This window comes from Gavia stellata, chromosome 32, assembly GCF_030936135.1.
Source record: "Gavia stellata isolate bGavSte3 chromosome 32, bGavSte3.hap2, whole genome shotgun sequence".
Taxonomy (NCBI): domain Eukaryota; kingdom Metazoa; phylum Chordata; class Aves; order Gaviiformes; family Gaviidae; genus Gavia; species Gavia stellata.
This window is the reverse complement of record NC_082625.1, coordinates 3403637-3422262: the sequence shown is the minus strand read 5'-3', so window position 1 is coordinate 3422262 and position 18626 is coordinate 3403637. Positions and strand designations below refer to the sequence as shown.

The following is an 18626-nucleotide window of genomic DNA, read 5'->3' as shown; positions in this document are numbered from 1 at the left end:
CCCGGGGAAGGGTGGGAGCGGGGTGGAGAGGGGCGCACTGCGGGGTCTTGGCACCGGAGGAGGTGTCCGCGCCGCCCCCCCCCCCCCCCATGGGTGTCACATGCCCGTGGCACACCCGGGGCCCCCAACGTGCAGGTGAGGGGGGACCTTGCGAGACCCCCCCGGTGCTGCCCACGCTCAGCCCGGTCTAGCAGCGCCCACCTAAGGTCTTGTTTAAAAGCGCCCCGCACCCGGCCAGCATCCCGCGCCGGTTCCACGCGTGACCCTCTCACCCACGCGTGACCCTCTCACCCACGCGGGACCCCGTCACCCACGCGGGACCCCGTCACCCACGCCGCTCCGCACAGACACGAGGGAGGCCCCGAGCACGGCACCGCCGTGCCTGACCCACGCCGCGCTAACGGGCCGGGCCCACGCACACCGACTGTGCCCCCGCGGGGCCGCGGCCGCCCCGGTCCCTCTCCCACCCCCGGGGGACCCTCCGCCGCGCGCTCTCATTGGCTGCTTCGTAGCAAGCCCCGCTCCGCCATTGGCTGGCACAGCCCGCGGGCACCGCCCCCGCCGCCGCCGCGCCTCGCCCCGCTCGGGACTTCACCGCAGCCGCGGGCGGGAGGCCCGGACCCACCGGGCACCGGCACCGGCACCGGCTCCGGGGGCACCGCCGCGCCCGGGCAGGGAGAGGCGCCGGGTAAGCGAAACCCCCCGCCCCGCCCCGTCCCGTCCCGCCCCGCCCCGTCCCGTCCCGCTCCGCCCCGTCCCGTCCCGCTCCGCCCCGTCCCGCCCCGCCGGGGGCACCGGAGCAGCCCCGGACCCGGCGCCGCGCTCCCCCGAGGCAGACAGCAGGTAAGGGCCGGCCGGGCTCTGCTGCCCGCCGGTGCAGCGCTGCCGGGATCGCGCCCCCCCGCCCCGTTCCCCCGGTTTCTCCCCGGTTCCCCCGGTCCGTGGGGGTGGGCGCGCGCGGTACCGGCCCGCTTCGTGCTTCTCACTCCGGCACCGGCAGCGGGGCGAAGCCGTTCGTCCCCGGAAGAGAGCGCACCGCCCCCCCGCGCCCCCGGGCCGTCGGCTTTGTGTGTGACACCCCCCCCCCCGCCGGTGTCACCGGGCACCGGCGGCCCCACCCGGCCCACGGGGCAGCGCCACCCCGGGGAGCCCCGGGGGGGACGCACCGGGGGTTGGGGGAGCCCCGAGGGGCGGGAGCAGCTGGGGGGGCAGAGCCGGGGGCGGCTCCCGGAACCCCTGGCCGTGCCTCAGTTTCCCCAGGCGGGTAAAACACGGGGAAAGGGCGCTCTCCCCCCAAAACCGGTGGGAAATCCGAGGGGGGCTGGAAACGCCGCCGCACCCGTCAGGCGATGGCTAACGGGAGCTTGGAGAAGGTGCCGGAGCCCCCCGCCACGGGGGACGTCTCCCGGCGAGGCGCGGAGCCCACGTGCAGGGACGGGTGCCCCATGGCAGCGCTTGGCTTCGTGCGTCGCCCCGTCCTTCCTCGGCCGCTGCCCATCCCCTGGGCTTTAACGGATGAAATTCCTCCGTTCCCGGAGAGACAAATCCCGTTGGCGAGGCCGGATCCTGCCCGGAGCAACAGAGTGTAAAACTTCCCAACTCCCGCCAACCCAAGCTTTATCGGCTCCGGAGCGGGGAAGGATTTGGGCCATAAATATTTTTTGCCGACCCCAAGCCCAGCACCGGATCCGAATTGTCCCGAGGAATTTTTCTTCCCTCCCGGAGCGGCTTTGTCCTCGCCGATCCCCGGGCAGGAAGCATGTGATGCGCCAAGGCCCCCGGCGCGGGACGGACAGACAGACGGATGGTGGTTTGGCCTCTGTTTCCCCTCCCTCGTTGCTCCGTTTTCCACTTCCCCATGAGTCTCCTGAGCCTCCGTCCGCTCCGAGCGAAGGAGAAAGGAAGTTGCTGCCGGAGAGAGCGGCTCGGTGGCAGCCTGATAAAGAAAAGGAGGAAATGGAAGGCGAGACAGATGCTCCAAAATAACCCCCCCTTCCTCCTCCTCTTCCTCCTCCTCTCCGTAAAGTAACCCCCCCTTCCTCCTCCTCCTCTTCCTCTCGGTGCTGCAGCTGCCTCCCGCCCCGGCGCGCGGTAATCCCAGGGGGATTCCTTGATACAGCGCCGGATCGGCACCCCCATCCTGAATCGGCACCGGGCAGCACCCCAGGATCGCACGGGGGATGTCACCCCCACCCCGAGGAGCACCCGCGGTCGGCACCCCTCCATGTGCTGGGATCCCGTTCCCACGCGGTGCTGGCAAACGGGAAGCGCCGGCGGGATTCGCCACCCACGCCCAGGGTTGGCATCGCCGGAGCCCCCTCGGATCGGCCGCCCGGCTCCTTGCACAGACACGTTGGAGTTGCCGGGGCAGATCGGCGTTCCCAGGCATCGGTGCGCGCCGGATTTGGTGCAAAGGAGAAACCAAAAAGTTTCTGCTCCTTCCCGCAGGTGCCCGCGCCGGGGCTGCCCCGGCGCGGGCACCTGCGGGAAGGAGATTATGGGATAGAGGAGTTTAGATCCCGGTGCCAGAGATGGTGGGGACAGTGATGGGGACATGGCCAAGCCGCTAACATGAGTGCCCGGAGCGAGATGCACCATGCGGTGCCCGGCTGAGGCGATGCCAGCGCTCACCGCAGCATCCCCGGTCCTCGCTCCAGCCTTGTAGCCGGCTGCAAGGAGCCGCAGCGGCCGCGGTTTTTTTTGCCGTCCTTGCCAAGAAATGAGTTTTTCCTCGGCTGAGGTGTTTATTCAGTGGCTTCCTCTCTGGCCTCACCCCCCTCGGCACACACGCGCCAGACCCAGCGGCTCTCGGTGCTGTTTGCACCCATGGCAACGTGCGAGGGACGGCTATTGCAAAAGGCGGCGTGTGCCCTTCCTCCTCCTCCTCCTCTGCCACCTCAGCGCTGGTAAAATGGGGTCTGGAAGCTGGAGGGGTCACGGCTGGTGGGGGACGGGCTGGTGACGGCGGTCGGGCTCTCTGGTTACATCCCTGTGCCGTGCCGGCGCTCCGACCCTGTAATCCAGCACGGCGGCAGGGTTTAATTAATTAATAGGGGTTGGAGGCGTGCGGAGCTGGTGGAAAGCGATGCCAGGGGATGGAGACCGGAGCAGCGGGATCCCATCCAACCCCCCGGCGTTTGGCCAAGGATTCGGGGGGACCGGGGATGCTGGGGTGCGGAGCAGGGGTGTCTTCCAGAGCAGCGGGAGGAAACGGCATAGGGGATGGAGGGAAAACCGGGGAGATCTCCACCATTAAATGTTTACCCCGGCTGGGGAGACGATACTTCTGCGTCAGAGGAAACTTGTAGCAAGACGGCTACAAGTTAATATGGCCCCGGCGAGGAAGAGGAGGAGGAAGAGGAGGCAGAGGTGCCTCTGCTCTCAGCTGGAGCTTTGTGGAGCCCTCCCCTCGCGCCCCACGCGTACTCCGCGCTGCCCCATACGTTATTTAAGTGCTTTTGCTTTCCTGCATGAAATATTCAGCCCTCTGCCACGGGAGCCGGGGGGGTTTGGGGGGGATGACCACATGGAGCCGCTGGTGGGTACCCGGTGACTGGGACGGTCGGGGGAGAGGGATCTTTGGGGGACGTAGAAATAGCCCTGGGACAGCGTCGCTGCTGGATTCGGCCCCTCTGCTGTAAACGAGCTGCCAGCCGGCGCTCACGCAGCGGCTCTGCCATGGCACGTGCCAGCGCCGCCGGCCCCAGGTGCCGGCAGGATGACGGGGTCTCGTGTTCCCCCCCCGCTGCAGGCAGGAGCTTTAATTGATGCTTTTTAACGAGAGGGCCGGACTCTGCTCTCGCTTGCGCCCACGTGAGTAGATGTTTTACGGGGGGTCCCCACGGGATGGAGGGCTGAGGTTGCAGCCGGGTGTTGGATGAGATGCTTGTGGGTGCTGGCCTGGCAGAGGGGGAATGCCAAACTTGCCGGCGGAGGTGCCGGCGGGGCTGCCTGTCCTCTGCCCGCGCTGGATTTGGCCCTTGGCTCCCCTGCCCCGTGGCAGCGCGGCCAGGATGCGGCTGTGCCCCGGCGCTGGCACGCATCCGTCCCCATGGCAGGGACTTCGGCTGTGTCACCGCATCCCCACCTTGCGCAGGACATCCGGATGTCCCAACCTTCAGCCGAGCCCTCACACCAACACTCAGGGCTGCAAAATGGGTGGAAACCCTCCAAAAAAAAAAAAGGGCTGTGACTGTCCCCAAAGCTACCGTTGGGACCACAGCCCTGCCGTGCTTTTCCGGAACAGGGAGGGACTCGCTGAAAGCAACGCCTGGTTGCTCTTTTTTGGTGGAAGAAGCTGGTTTTTGAGGGCGTTTTCATTAAAAAGAAGAAGGGAGGGGGTGGAAAACAAGCCCTGAGCAAGGCTGAAAACTTCAGCGACAGGAAGGAAACCGGGTAGTTTATTTCGGTCTCGAGTTTGCTCGTCGGGGCAAGGCTTGCCTCTTCTGTGCACCGATAGCAGCCCCTCTGCAAACAATGGGGTCGCGGGGCCCTTCCCAGCAGGAAAACGGCGCATTCCGGTGAAATCTCCTGGTTGGTGCTGAGTCAGCAGGTCCTGGTGGGACAGAGCGTGGTGCGGAGGGTGCCGGGTTAACCGGCCCGGTGCTGAGCGGGAGCGAACGTGCCAGGAGGTGAGCTTGGGTTTCCTTGGGGTTTGCAAAGAGCAACCTGCAAAAGAGCCCACGAGCGCTGGAGAAGGAGCAGGTCGCATTTTCGGGGTCCTATACCACTCGTGCCTCAGTTTCCCCCCCACGAGCGATGCTCATCTGCCTGGTCCCTGGCAGGAGAGGGCTGCGGGGCAGCCAGGCGTTACTCAGTGCCGGGAGCGGAGGGTTGATCTGTTACTACAGTCGCCAATTGGGAGCCGTGGGCGCGCGGGGCAGCTCGCAATAGCTGGCAGTTCCTAATTTTTATGGGCTCCTTAGGTGGAGTTTGCCCTCGTTTTACGCCTGCGGTCGCCCAACAGTGAGCTCAGACCTGGGAATTCCTACTTATCCGGGCACCGCTCCCGGCGGCAAGCCCAGGGTACCCCACAACCGCCACGGGACACGAGGGAGGGCACTCCCAGGGTGCCAATGCCGCGGCAAAGCCGCGCTCCTCCCGGAAGAGGCTGCCCGCCGTGGGCAGAGCGGGTCCCCCTTACAGCCGAGGGAGAGAAAATTGAGCCGCGCTGCCTCTGCCCATCCTGCCCGTCCCTCCGGGCTCGGTTCCGGCAGCGTCTCGTGCACGGGGCCATCGGCGTTAAATGAGCCCGACCCACCTGGGAGCTGCCGATGGCTCTGCGAGAGCAGCCTCTGCTTTGTCATTTCTGTCTTATTAAGCGTGAGAGCTTCAGCTCAAAGCTCACGCTGGCAAAAATCAATGTTTTCCCATCGAAGGAAATACTTACAAACCTCTGTGTTTTTCCTAAGGGCTGTAAATAACACCGCATGCGGCAGCTCGCATGGCGCCGGTGACGGCGAATCCGTTATTGCTCACTTAATTCACGCCCTCGCAGAGCCTCGGCCGCCCTCGGGCTCGGGGAGCCGGCGGCTGGATGGTGCCTGGGGAGCTGGGGCTCAGCTTGCACCGTTGCCCATGCACTGTTGCTCTTGCACGACTGGCTGCAGCAAGACTGAGCCTTGGCCACAGCGGGGTATCCGAGCCCCATGGGGAGCTGGGATTTGGTCCCGAGAGCCCGGCGTGCGCTCCGTGATGCTAGGAGTGGGATCGAGGGGCTGCGGAGGGGGTCCGGGACTGGGTAGCAGCTTGGCCAGGGAGGTCCGCAGGGCTGCCCGCAATGGGGATGGACTCAGTTCTGCGCTAGAATAACCCTAACCCTAACTCTCCTCTCCATACCCATGGCCAATTTATCCTCATCCATTCTCACACCAGCAGCATCCTTTAGCTTAAATAGCTCTTCTCCCTTCCCCGGTGATGTATTTATAGCGCGATCCCATCCCTTCCCCGCTCTCGCTTTGCCAGGCTGACCGTGCCACGTGCAGGCTCTTGCATAAGCAACCCCCATCTCTGCCCATCCATCCTGGCGCGGGAGCCGGTTGTTATCGTGCTGTTCTCGCCTCCCTGTGATTTGTAGCGCTGCGATTTCCCAGGGCAAGATTCATCTCCAGGGTTGGTGGCGTTTTATTCATTCACAGCAGTTTTTAAAGCTGTAATCTGCCCGAGATGATTGATTTGGTCCCGCCGCGGTACGGAGAGTCAGGCTGTAGATGAGCAAGGGGTGAGGTTTCTGGCTTGCCGAATTATTCACCTCTGTGCGATGCTCGTGCCGACTCCGGAGGAAGTCGAGACGGCGGCAGAACGAGTCTGAGCTCCGACAGCGTGGGCATACCGGGGCGGGCAGAGCTGGGGAAAAGGGCTTCGATACACGTCGGTGGGTGCCGCAAACCGGCCGTGCCGCCCTGGCCTCAGCAGATGCTAGGCTGTACGCCAGCACGCGGCTGTGCCGGCTGCAGTGGGTGACTCAGCTGTCACCTGGGTTGTCCCTAACTCACCCCGCAGGAAGTGAGTCAGGTTTTAAGGAAGAAAAATGTTAAAATGATGGGGCAAGAGTCCTTCCTGCATGGGGAGGAGGGTGGTGCCAGTCACAGGAGGGAGATGGGGATGGAGGGTCACAGGCGATGCTCAGGTAGGGAGACCTCGCTCACCTCCAACACTCCCTGTTGCACTGTAGTTTCTCCCCAGAATTTGGGGGAAGGAAGGTGGGGACACCCTGTAACTCACCCCACCAAGAAAACCTGGGGCGTGAGCTCGGCTCTCGCCTGCCCTGGCACCCAGGAGCTCCTCTCGGTCTTGCCGTTGGCCTGAGATGCTCTTTCTCCTCCCCAAAGGCTGCGAGGGGAGGAGAGGGGATGGGGACTGATCCAGGGCATGGGCTGAACTGTGTGTGTGCCTCTTCCCCCTGCAGAGATGGACACCTTCAGCACCAAGAACTTGGCCCTGCAGGCCCAGAAGAAGCTCTTGAGCAAGATGGCTACCAAGACCATAGCCAACGTCTTCATTGATGACACCAGCAGCGAGATCTTGGACGAGCTCTACCGGGCCACCAAGGAATACACCCACAACCGCAAAGAAGCCCAGAAGATCATCAAAAACCTCATCAAGATCGTGATGAAGCTGGGCATGCTCTACCGTAACGGGCAGTTCAACCCCGAGGAGCTGCTGGTGATGGAGCGCTTCCGCAAGAAGGTGCATACCTTGGCCATGACAGCTGTCAGCTTCCACCAGATAGACTTCACCTTCGACCGCAGGGTCATGTCGGGTGTGCTGACAGAGTGCCGGGACCTGCTGCACCAGGCTGTCAACGGCCACCTGACGGCCAAATCCCACTCCCGCATCAACCACGTCTTCAATCACTTTGCGGACTATGAGTTCCTCTCGGCTCTCTACGGGCCGTCCGAGCCCTACCGCACCCACCTGAAGAGGATCTGCGAAGGGATTAACAAGATGCTGGAGGAGGACAACATATGAAGTTGGCCAAGATGGGCCATCGGCAGCAACTGCTGGACTCTGCCTCCTGTGAGACCGAGGACAGGACGTATGCCTGTTTTGACCATCACCAGGCTTGATGTCCTCTTCTCCTCTGTAATGCTAACTCATTTTCTCCTCGTTTCTACAAAAGTCTGAACCTCTTGACTTTGTCTAACCCTTGCCCAGGGTCTGCAAAGCCCCCCTGCACTGGGCTTGAGTCCTTTCCAGGTGATCCTGGGCTTCTGGGCTCCTGCTGTACAGTTTGATTTCCTTTGCCCACTAAGTGCTCTTAGCTCGGAGTCCAAGGAACTGGACTCCTCACCTTGAACTCTATCATAACCCTCTTGGGGGGAAAACCAAACCAAAGACTCGCGGTGCCTGACACCTCTAAGGTGTCTCGGAGTGGGTGGGCAGTTGCTTGGATGAACAGTTGTGAGACCCTATTACCTGAGGGTTGTGGAGCCCCATGATTTTCTTTCAGCAGCTCCATGATGTGGTGGGAGCAAATCATGGTCCAGACTTGTGCTGCCCAGGGTAGGAAGGTGCTTCTGCACCTTGCAGGCTAGCAGGGGCTTCGGCCTCCTGAAAAACAAGTCCTTGAGACCAGAAGGATCCCACCTCGCCTGGGCGAGCGGCTGTCCCTCGGGGCAGGGAGGGAGCTGGAGGGACCTGCTCTGCATCCCAGGTACACCCCTTCATCCAAGACTCAACTCCCCCCCGCCAGCCTTCCACGATGGTACCACTGTGATGTCTCCGACGCCTTCCTCGGTGGTTGTCCAAAGCCCTCCCTAGCATTTCATACGTTTTACGTGTCCTCGACTGAGTTATGGTTGGTTTTTTTTAGCAAACTCTGTAGCCCTGATGAGTTATTTAAATAAACTCAACTGTTTGGCCTGGGTGCTCCATGCGGCTGATACAACGGCGGTTGACAGTGATAAAGTGAGAGCCGGGGGCAGTCGGTTTTGTCTTTTAAATGGCAATTGCTCTCTGTGACCTGGGGTTTTTACTCCCCGTCCCCCGGCATCGCTGCCGGCCAGGCTGCCCCTGCTCTGTGGCACAGCAGCTCCGGGCTTTGCACGGCCGGCGCTGAACTGGTGGGAGGAAACGCGGTGCAAAACCCAGCGCAAACCGATAGCAAAGGTCTGGGGTCCCGGGGGGAGCAAATCCTGCTCCCACGCAGACACCCACCCGCATGTGCACCTCTGCATCCCCGCGTCCCCTCGCTGCGCAGCGGGAGCTAAAAAAGCACAACCCTGATAGCAGAGAGCAACGGGCAACTTTGCAGAATTCAATACAGGCGTGTTGTAAAAGCGTTGTGCTCTCAGAGCATGGATGCACCAGCCATGGCCCGCTTCCAACACGTTGATCTCGGCTTTAAACACTGAAAATTGCCCTTTTAGCATACAAGACGCCGCACAATCTCAGCTGGCCTTATCTCTACGACCTTCTTGTGCCTCCTGTTCCATGGGATGTCTCGAGGCAGAGGAGGCTGCCAACGCTCCTGGGCAGAGAGCGTCTCCACGGCTCCCGCTCGCTGCTCCCTTTCCACCGCTGGCTCGAGGCACTGATAACTTTCAGCCTTAAAGATTAAATAAAAGAAATAAAGTCCCTATCTCTGTCATTTCATAGGCCCGGCTCCAGCTATCGTAGCTAATTTAATTGCACCACGCAGCTCAGGGTGGGGGGTAAAACACATTTACAGGTGTGCACGGAGGACAACGCGGCCAAGATCCACCGAGGTGTTGGTCCCTCGGGGAGTGCAGGGTGAAGTCGGCCTTTGGCGCGTGGCATTTGAGAACAGACGTTCCCGTCCCTCCTGGGCTCGCAGCAGCTGTCAGGTATGTGCTGAAGAGGAGCCGGAGCTGGGAACAGCTCGGTGGAGTTATCAGCAGATGCGGCGAGCAGGCAAAGCGGAACGAGGCTGATGGATGCGGTGGCAGCAGCTGCTGTGCTGACAGCCAGAAACGCTTCGCTGTTCTGTTCTCGAGGTGCATGTCAGCACCGGCTGCGAGATGCTCCTTAATTGCATGAAACATCTCTGCTCAGATGAGCCCCAACTGACGGCTCTTCCCTTTGTCCCCAGGGTTTTGTACACCCCAGGACCACAATTAACCCACCAGCTGCCTGGCACCAGCTTTCCTTCACATACAGGTGTCTAATCCAAAACTTTTGCCCCACACCCCACGGCAAACACCCACCTCGTTCCCAAACTCTTGCCTTTTTGTCCCAGGAAGCCCTGGAGAGCACACTCTCTGCTAGAAGAGCCATCTTAGGACCTGGGTTTCCCATCCCAACCCTGGCTGCAGAAGTCTGGGAAATGAGTCCCCTCAACTCCCTTTGGTCTGGTTCCCTCCAAGCGACTGGTTAAACAGGGAGAAAGGTCAGAGACCAGCAACACCAGCACCCTAAATGCGGCTTGGAGGTCAGGTAGGAGCACACTGGGGATGCACCTCCTCACCCAACAGCCCTCCTGGGCCCTGCAGGTATCCGCAGATCCAGAAGGAGACAAAGAGCAGAGAAAGAAGCATTTAGGAACAGCCTGGAAAAGAGAGCTTGTAAAATCCTTGGTGCAAAGCACCCCCAGACGGCCAAAAAACCAGGGAACTCCCCCAAAATGGGCAAAGCAGCTACCAACGACCACAGCCATCACCAGGCGTCAAAAGCACCCGTCATGGCAGTGCTGGGTTATGCAAACTTACAGCTGGAGCCTTGTTCTCACGTGCTGGGACTCCTCTCGAGTGGGCAGAACCCCCATAAACCCTCTGCAGCCTCCAACCTCCCGTGTGACACCTCAGCTCCTCCTGGCCAAGCAAACGCCAAAGGTCGCCGCCACTCACTGGGCATCCGGTTGGAGAGGGCAGGAGTCACAGAGCAGAGCAAGCTCAGGCGAGAGCGTGATGCTTTATTTCTTTATTTGTGTTGTATTTACACAGGAAAGGAATTCCACATTCCCTCACTGTTATTACTCTAGATAAGAAAAAAATCACTTCTGTATGTAGAAAATAGTCCTGCAGTTGTACTGAGACATGAAAGTGTTGCTTGGATTGATTCCTGGGTTGTGTCAGAATAAGCAGCTCTGCCTTCCCCATGCCAAGTTATCCCAACCCGTGCTCTGCGCTAGGGCAGGTCCAGAACATCCTCCCCAGCGAAGCCAGCGACGGTCTTCGGTAGCCGTGCTCAACAAGGAGTCAGATAGCTTTGGCCAACTCTATCCCTTCCTTCCCCCTCCCACCCAATTTAATTATTTCCTCTGTCATGCTTGCAGAGAGAGAAATCCTGTCTCCCCTCCAGAGACTACAGAGTTAACAACTTTCCTTTAGCAAACCCTGTTTAAATCCAGCCACTTATCTTTCTGCATTGCTCTTCCTAGCAAGGGAGATAAGGAGCCCCCGGCTGGAGGGGAGCTTTACCATATTCAGCAGACCAACCAAGCAGAAACCGGGTGACAGAACGGCTGGCTGCAGATCAGGAGTCTCAGAGGAGGTTTCCAGCTGCAAAGCACATTGTTACTCTGACACAAGACAGAATGCATCTGTCTTAACACCTCCAAGCCCCACTTGTGTTGGACCCTAGCACATTTCAATATGGAAAACATAAAAGGTTTGGCCAACCAAAAAAAACCCGCAGTTAACAAGTAATCCTCTCTATCTGCCATGCTCTTCTGGCCAAAACACCCGGCCCAACACCGTCCTCAGGGTCACAGCTCGTCACGGGGTGTTTTTGCTACAATCATGAGTTTGGACAGTTCGAAACGGAACTTGCCTTCCCTGTGAGACACTAGAAAGAGAGAAAACAAGCACAGGATAAACAGATGGTAAGGCATGAACAAAACAGCCCCGCTGGTTCCTTTCCAGGATGATAAAGCCAGCAAGTCGGGCATTGCACTTCCTTCTTATGCACACGACAAGCACGTTGTGATAAACCCGTTTTTCCCCCATGCTAATTTAACATTTACACTGGAATGGGACCCGCAAAATCCTGCTGCCAGCTATGGATCAAGAGCACTATACCCCCGACTCCGTAACATGTGCTGTCCTCCTATACATTGCCACCTATCTGCATTAAGCTTTAATACTCGTCTCCTGGTAGACAGCCAGGCTTGTCTCCCACAGCAGCCCCTTTCTTACATAGTTCTCTCAGTCACAGACCTGTTTTTTCGGTGATTTCAAATTCTTCCTGTTTTAAGGGGACGTCGCTTTGTCCACCCACTGCAGCTTGAGACTGAAATGGGAAGGAAGAAGGTTTAAGCAGTTGAGGCAATCCAAGAAGCTACTGTACTTAAAGCAAACAAACAAACAGCACATTTTGAAGAACGAACTTGTGTTTTAATAACGTAGAGTGAAAGAATTAAATCCACAAAGGAAATATGAAGGAAAATCTCTGGCTATTTTTCCATTTCCTATTAAACTACAAACTTGGGTGCTTCGGGTGACTGAAAGCCTCACCACTGAAGACTGGGAAATGGAAGAACGAACCAGACAAAAGCACCAGCAGAGGTTTTATTTACTTTGTCACGTGCAACTTGTTGAGGCAAACCAAGCCTCCCCTTGTGCAGTGCACCCTGGCAGGACGGTGTCTTTTGGAGTCACCGACGCTGACAAAGCCACCCAATGGTGTTGAGGCAGCAGAAATAAAATGGTGCAGGAGGGCTACCTGCGGCCTCTCTCCTGACTGCCACCACTCTCTAATTAGGGACGTGATGGAGTGCATTTTATTGGACAGATGTCTAATAAATGTTTTCCATGTCCAATCCATGCTTTATAGCAGCCTCCCACATGCCTGCTTCCAAGTCATCAGCTGGGACTTACATAAGCCATGGCATACTCTATCTTGGCTCCTTTCACTTCAGCTTTAAACTGGGTGAAGAAGAGATAAGACTTCCCTTGGGGCCTGAAACAAGAAAGCAGAGCCTTTGACATCAGCAGAGAGGGTGGAGGTGCAGATAAGCTCAGGATTCAGGGCTCCCTCCCTCCACAGCCACCTCTGGCTCTCTTGTAGCTCCATCCAGTGAGGAGGGTGGAGAGGGGGGAACACAGCATTTATCAACCACTGCCTGGCGAAAGAACCCACCCAGAATCACAGCATCTCTCAGGAGAGGAAAGTCCTCCGGTGCTGCCCTGCAGGGAGGCAAACCCAGCCAGGAGGCAGGGTCCCTGGCCCAGATCCCACCTGCCGTGTTGCTGCTTTTGCCTCTGAGAGTTTGGGGTTAAAGAACACACCTCCAGACGGAGCAGGAGAAGAGCAGGTTGTCTTCGCTGACTCCAATGTTCATCTGCCATTGCTGCGGAGGGGAAAGGTCCAAACAGTTAATGTGGGTAAGAGCCTCCCACTTCCCACTCACCCCTGAGGCCAGTCACATCCACTCCCAGCTGCAGGCATGGCAAGTTTCAGCCACTCTAAAATAACTCAACATAACTACACAACACTTGCTGATGGCCCCTTTTACTTTGTGTTGCAGAAAGCTCAAGGCTTGGTTGCCCTCTCCTCTCCACGAGTCCATCAGTACAGTTACAGAAAAGAGTTAAAGTCTCATTTCTCTTTGCATTAAAAGAAAAGGACCTGATTCTGTTCTCCAGAGACATCCAGCCCAGAGATTTGTTAAGCCTTACAAATGTCACAGCCTCGCGAACCACAGCATCATTGCAACGCACGAAGGACGCTTCCGTTCAGGGAGCAAATCCAACAAGTTACTTTTGCAAACATGCGGCGTTGGAAACGGTGCAGCCACCTTTCCTCACAGCTCCTGGTCCTTGGAATCAGCTCATGACAAACAAAATCGTCCTGAACAGCTTCTCGCTCTGTGCAGCTGTAGAGACCGAGTGTAAGGGAAACACTCGAAGGTCTGCCCAACTCACCTCGTTCGTTCCTCCCTGAGCTGAGTATGTGAAGGTGCAGGTGTAATCCCCCTGGAAGAAGAGAAGATGACAATGAGCAGCCTCGCTCAAGCAGGACCTTTCCTTCGCTCACCATCAGCCACTTCTCCACGACGAGGTGACATCTGGGGACACCTGAGAGAATCACCTGGGCTGCGGCATGGTGCAGCCCCCGGCGGTCTCACCCCGGGGCTGTCCGAGGAGGAGCACGCACCACGGAGCTCGGGGAGCGCAGACAGAGCCAGGGACCGCGCAGCCCTCATCCCCCGCGGGGTGTCAGCGGGACCCCGGGGTGCTGGGGTGGGGACCCGTGCTCTGGGGGCCCAGGACTCCCAGCCCCCCTCTCCACAGGGCCCCTCCGTGAGCCTCCTTCCCGTGGGGACCCTCTTTCTTCGAGACCCCTTTCCCCCTGGTGACCCCTCCTTCCCCTTGGGGTACCTCCTCCCTTTGGAACCCCCCCGGGGGGGCCATTCTCCATGGCAGGCCTCACTCTCTAGGCACCCCCTCGCCGTGGAGGCTGTCCCACCTTGGGGAGCCATTTTCCGTGGGGACTCCCCTCTCCGTGGGGGCTCCCTCCCTCCTCGGGGACCCCCCCTCCTCCCTGGGAGCCTCTTACCTTCAGAGACCCCCCCTTGGGGACCCCTCTCCCCCGGGACCCCCCCCTCTGCCCCCGTCAGAGGCCGGGTCCCCCCGCCCCTAGCAACCGGCCCCCTAGCAACCGGCCCAGACCCCCCCCCCCCAGCCACCAGCTCATCCCGCCTTCCCTCGCTGCCAGCTAATCATCATGGCGGGACGCGCGAGCGACGTGCCGTGCAGCCAATCAGAGAGAGGCGCGTACCCCCTCCTCACCCCCTCCCTCCTCGCCTCTCACCAGGCTCCGGGAGAAGGAGTGAACCTCCCCGCCGGGCCGCACGTCGAAGTCGGCCGTGCTCGGTTCCTCCGCGGCCCGGGCCGCCAGGCACAGCAGGGCGGCGGGCACCAGCGCGGCCCACAGCCTCCGCCCGCTCCTCCCGCTGGGCGCCGCCATCTTGGAAAGGAAGCCCGGGCTACGGCGGGCGGGAGGGATCAATGCGGGCTGCGGCCGCTCAGCGGGCGCCCCGGCGGCCATCTTGGGTGTGGGCAGGGAGCCCGGGCGGGTTAACCCTTGGGAGGCCGCGGTGGGGACAGGGGACCACTGGGACAAGACGCCGTGGGGACACTGGGACAAGGGGCCACTGGCATATGGAACAAGGGGACACGGAGACAGCAGTCTCCCCCCAACCGGTGCCCCTGGGGCCACGCTCTCCTGGGTGGTTGCTCCCATGGGGGATATGGGGCAGCTGGGGACATTTTGGGGAGCCCACGCTGCCACCGGGCCACCACGGGCCGTGCCCCGTGTCCCCGCAACCCCTCTCAGCCCAGCCTGGCCCCCGCTCACCCTCCGGGCTGCTGGGCTGTGTGTGCCACTAACCCCCCCTCCGAATTATTCAGGAGTGGGGGGAAATAAAGAGCAGGCCGGGGGTGGGGGGAAGGTTTGTTTTCTGCCTCGTCACGCAGGTTTAATGGAGTAAAGACCCGTTCTTCGAAGGGCTCAACGTGCAGGGGCAGGGCTGTCGGCTCAGGCCCGGCAGATCTGCAGCCATGGCCCCAAAATCCAGCCCTGGCTGGTGGCCTTTGGGATTGAGCTGGAAGGAAAAGGGACCGCAGGAGGGGAACGAGGTGGCCAGGCTGGGAGGAAAGGTGTGGAGAAAGAGCCTCTCACCGAGCGTCGTGCGGAGGGAGCTTTGCCTTTCCCCCCAGGAAAAGGACCGGCTGCATCAGCCTTGCCTCGGCCACCAAACCATGCCCGGCCCCCGTTTTCAGGCGCAGAGCGATTAGCCGTGCAGCTTTTAATTGCTTCTCACCGCACACAAACAAAAGCCCCTTTCCAGAAGGAAGCGGCACTGGATCCGCAGCCAGGGCAGGGAGAGACGCCCGGGGAGGGAGGGATGTCCTGGCTCACAGCACGGGGAAGCTGGCCTGGTTGGCCACCCCGCACTGGTTGTCGGCACCCTTCAGCAGGCGGATGTAGCCCTGCTCGCCCCACACCTCCGACCAGCTGCAGGAAGAGATGGAGAATGAGCACATCCGCGTTCCCACGCACGTGGAGACCTGGCCCCGCTCAGGGAGGGCGAGCAAGAGGGGGCCGGGAGCCAGAGCACCCCGTGGGACAGGGATACTCCTGCCATGCAGCTCTGACCCTGGCAGGAGTCCCACCCTGCATGGGGGTGGAAGGGGTGGCAGATTTGGGGGGTCACCCTCAGCCCCTACCTGTTCTTTAAGATCCAGTAGCTCACGTTGCGCCCGTGCTCCTGGCTCGTGCCGTAGCCCACGGCCAGCATCCCGTGGTTCACCCGCTGGCTGCAGAATATGCTGCTGAAGACGCCTGGGAAGAGCAGAGCCGGGGTGAGCTGGGGGGGCCAGTCCCGATCGCTTCTTCTCCGGGTGAAAGCAGGGTGGTGGATCCTATTCCCCTGGGCTGGGTGCCCTGGGGAAACTCCAGGGCTCAACAAACAGCCCACCCCTGCAGTGAGGCGGCCCTGCCTCAGTTTACCCATCCATGCCACGAAGAGCGAGACAATACCCGACTTGTAGAAGTGAAAGTGGAAGCTGCTGGCATCCACTGCCACAGACACAGGGCCCACGGCTGCCACTGCCTGCTCCAGCGCCGCTTCACTGCCCGGGGCCACCAGCCAGATGGCAGAGCAGTTGGCTGCCCTGTCCTGGGGGTTGTATTGGCAGCTGGAGTTGTCCTGAGTGGAGAGAGAGACCGATGTTGGGGCTGGGACCCACTGGCACCGCTCTGCCACATCCCCGGGGTTGCCCGCTGTTCCTTACCGTGGCCGTGTAGGGGTAGACATGCTCCGAGTTCAAGCCACCGTTGTCGTGCACGTACTGGAAGGCGTGGGTCATGTAGCCGCCGTGGCAGCCGTTGTTGCCCAGCTTTCGGGAGCAGTCAATGAGGTTCTGCTCGCTCAGCACCGTCAGCTTCCCCGTCCGGTTGAAGATGAGCCCCTCCAAGGCCCCCGTGGCACTGAACGCCCAGCACGACCCGCAGTGCCCCTGGGTGAGATGGGGACAGTGAGGGGGGGGGTCACGGCATCACCCCAAAACCCGCTGGAGAGGGATGCTGTGACCCCCCAATGCTGCTCTCCAGCTCCTCAGCTGCAAAACTACAGCAGCCGGAACTATGAGAGCTGCTTCTCTGGGTCGTCCGGAGGTTTTTTGGTGCTTGGGAGGATGTTGCCGCCTGTTTCTGCTGCCCAGACTCCCGGCACCCATCACACAGCCCTGGCTGGACCCCCACCCTGTGCCCACCTGGTTCTTCACAGGCGTCACGTAGCCCTTCGCCCGCCAGTCCACCTCTGCCGGGGTCTTCAGGGCCATTGACACCTGGAAGAGTGGCGCCGGTTCCTCGCGCTGTGCCAGGGTGAAGCCGTTCAGGAGCCAGTTAAACTCCTCATCCGTCTGCATGTCGCCAAGGGAAAACCCGTGTGCTGCCATGAGTGCCCGGCCAGCGGCCCCGTGGCTCCCCACCGACCGGTTGACCCCCGAAAAGTAGCCCAGACCCAGGGGCACCTGCAGCTCCCAGCGGAGCGCGTTGGGGGTACCCGATCCCCGAGTCAAGCCCTGGGTGCATTGAGGGGTGTGCGGTCCCCAGGTGCAGGGAGGGGTCCCCAGGGAAGGTGCCGGGTGTGTCGGCAGGTACCAGGTCCCCGTAGTGGTTCATGGCCAGGCGGAAGGCATGCTGCCCCTGCGACTCCTCCCGGTTGTGCTGCTGGATGCGCCGCAGGTTCTTCTCCCAGACGTCCCTGCGGGCAGCCTCGGCCTCCTGCCACGGGGCAGAGCGGCAGCAGGATCAGAAATGTCCCCCGGGAGCACGGGATGGGGTGGGTGCATGTGGGTGGCTTTGAGCGAGACCTCCCCAGAGCCGGCCCCGGCGCATGCCGGGAGGCCTGGATGGAGCAGGACCTACCCGATGGTATTCCTTGGCGTGGAGGCTCTTCCACCCTTCCCAGGCCTCCTCCAGGGCAGGATCCGGCGCCACGGTGCAGCCCAGCAGGACCAGCAGCAGCCCCAGCGGCACGGCCATGGCACCAGGCTGGGGGGAACGGGGAGAGCAGGGTCAGGGGGGGTCCCCGGGCTGAGCCCCAGGGCTACCAGATGGGCCATGGGCTGGGAGCAGGACGAGTCTTTCCAAGCCTGGATTAGAGGTGAGGAGGAGGCAGAGAAATGCAAGCAGAGCGGCCAAGCCAGAGGGAAGAGAGACCCGTTGGCTCCTTCAGCTGGATCAGCTTTTGCGTGGCTGCGCTGCTGTTTTGACAGGAGCTTTAGGAGGTCTTAGCCGTCCTTTGGGTGGCATTTAACTGTCCTTTTTAGGAGAGGAACAAGGAGCTTTGCGAGAGAGGGGAGCCTGGACGGCAGGAGGAGGCAAACACAGACGAAAGGGCAGGAAGAGCGGCGGGACGGTGCTGGCTCTCCCCCCTCCCTGCCCCACCACGCTCCCTACGGCCTCTCCCCACTCTTTATTTGCAAAACCCCGCTGGTTTTCTCCGCCACGGGCCCGGCCCTCTCTTCTCCCTTCCCACAGCAGCAACCCTGGCTGCAGCAGCTCTCCCTGCCCCACCGACAAGGAGCACAGCTAACTGCCCCTGCTCAGGGACTCAGCACCCAGCAGGATCGAGCCCCAAGCAAAAGGACAAGCAGGGAATGCAGGGTCGGTCATATCTGGACTCCTCCAGAGCAAGGTTTGCCTGTTGGCTGGAGACAACTCAGCCTCTGAGCTCCAACCCAGAACAGCTTTGGGATGTGAGACAAAGCAGAAGAGCCCAGTGGAGCAAGAGCTGCGGCCGCTGGGTCAGGACCAAGCTGTTTTCACTTGAAAGCCAGCGGAAATCTGCACCAGCACAAATCTGCACCAGCCTCTGAGCAAGGGGCTCGAGCTGGAACCGGAGATAAGAGGTTTTTCTACAGAGGTGGGGAGGCAGCGGAGCTGCCGCTCCACAGCAATGACTGAAGCCTCGCATCTGTCCCAGCATGAAGGCGGGATGCCCGTGCGTACGTGCTTCACCAAAATCCCTCCGGGAGGATTTTCCAATATCAATTTACACCCTTTCTTTTTGCCAGCATCCACACGCAGCCCTCGCCCAGCCCCGGCCCCCGTCACCGCCAGCCCCCCCTTCACCGCAGCCATTTGTCTTCCTCACATCGCCGCCGCACGCCCCACGCCTCCTTTGATGGACCCTGGTATTTCTGAGCAACTTC

General features: G+C 60.7%; 3 protein-coding genes across 4 annotated transcripts; 1 reads left to right on the top strand and 2 right to left on the bottom strand.

Moving 5' to 3' along the window:
* Positions 1–810: 810 nt before the first annotated feature.
* On the top strand, positions 811–8364 carry TNFAIP8L1 (TNF alpha induced protein 8 like 1). Of its 2 annotated transcripts, none has more exons than XM_059831937.1 (2): positions 811–843; positions 6908–8364. In XM_059831937.1, the coding sequence occupies exon 2, from the start codon at positions 6910–6912 to the stop codon at positions 7468–7470; it is 561 nt and encodes a 186-aa protein (XP_059687920.1). In that variant the 5' UTR covers positions 811–843; positions 6908–6909; the 3' UTR covers positions 7471–8364. The 2 variants fall into 2 exon arrangements, with proteins under 2 accessions (XP_059687920.1, XP_059687921.1); XM_059831938.1 differs by lacking the exon at positions 811–843 and adding an exon at positions 4596–4631.
* A 2007-nt stretch (positions 8365–10371) lies between these two features.
* MYDGF (myeloid derived growth factor) lies at positions 10372–14370 on the bottom strand. The gene is made up of 6 exons (XM_059831939.1): positions 14215–14370; positions 13326–13376; positions 12690–12751; positions 12279–12360; positions 11619–11691; positions 10372–11247 (listed from the first exon to the last, which is right to left on the bottom strand). Exons 1-6 carry the CDS (start codon positions 14368–14370, stop codon positions 11168–11170), a joined length of 504 nt encoding a protein of 167 aa, XP_059687922.1. The 3' UTR covers positions 10372–11167.
* Positions 14371–15320: 950 nt separating this feature from the next.
* LOC132319910 (procathepsin L-like) lies at positions 15321–17454 on the bottom strand. Its single transcript, XM_059831940.1, has 7 exons — positions 17338–17454; positions 17071–17193; positions 16680–16829; positions 16200–16424; positions 15946–16114; positions 15633–15747; positions 15321–15420 (listed from the first exon to the last, which is right to left on the bottom strand). The coding sequence occupies exons 1-7, from the start codon at positions 17452–17454 to the stop codon at positions 15321–15323; spliced, it is 999 nt and encodes a 332-aa protein (XP_059687923.1).
* Positions 17455–18626: the final 1172 nt, after the last annotated feature.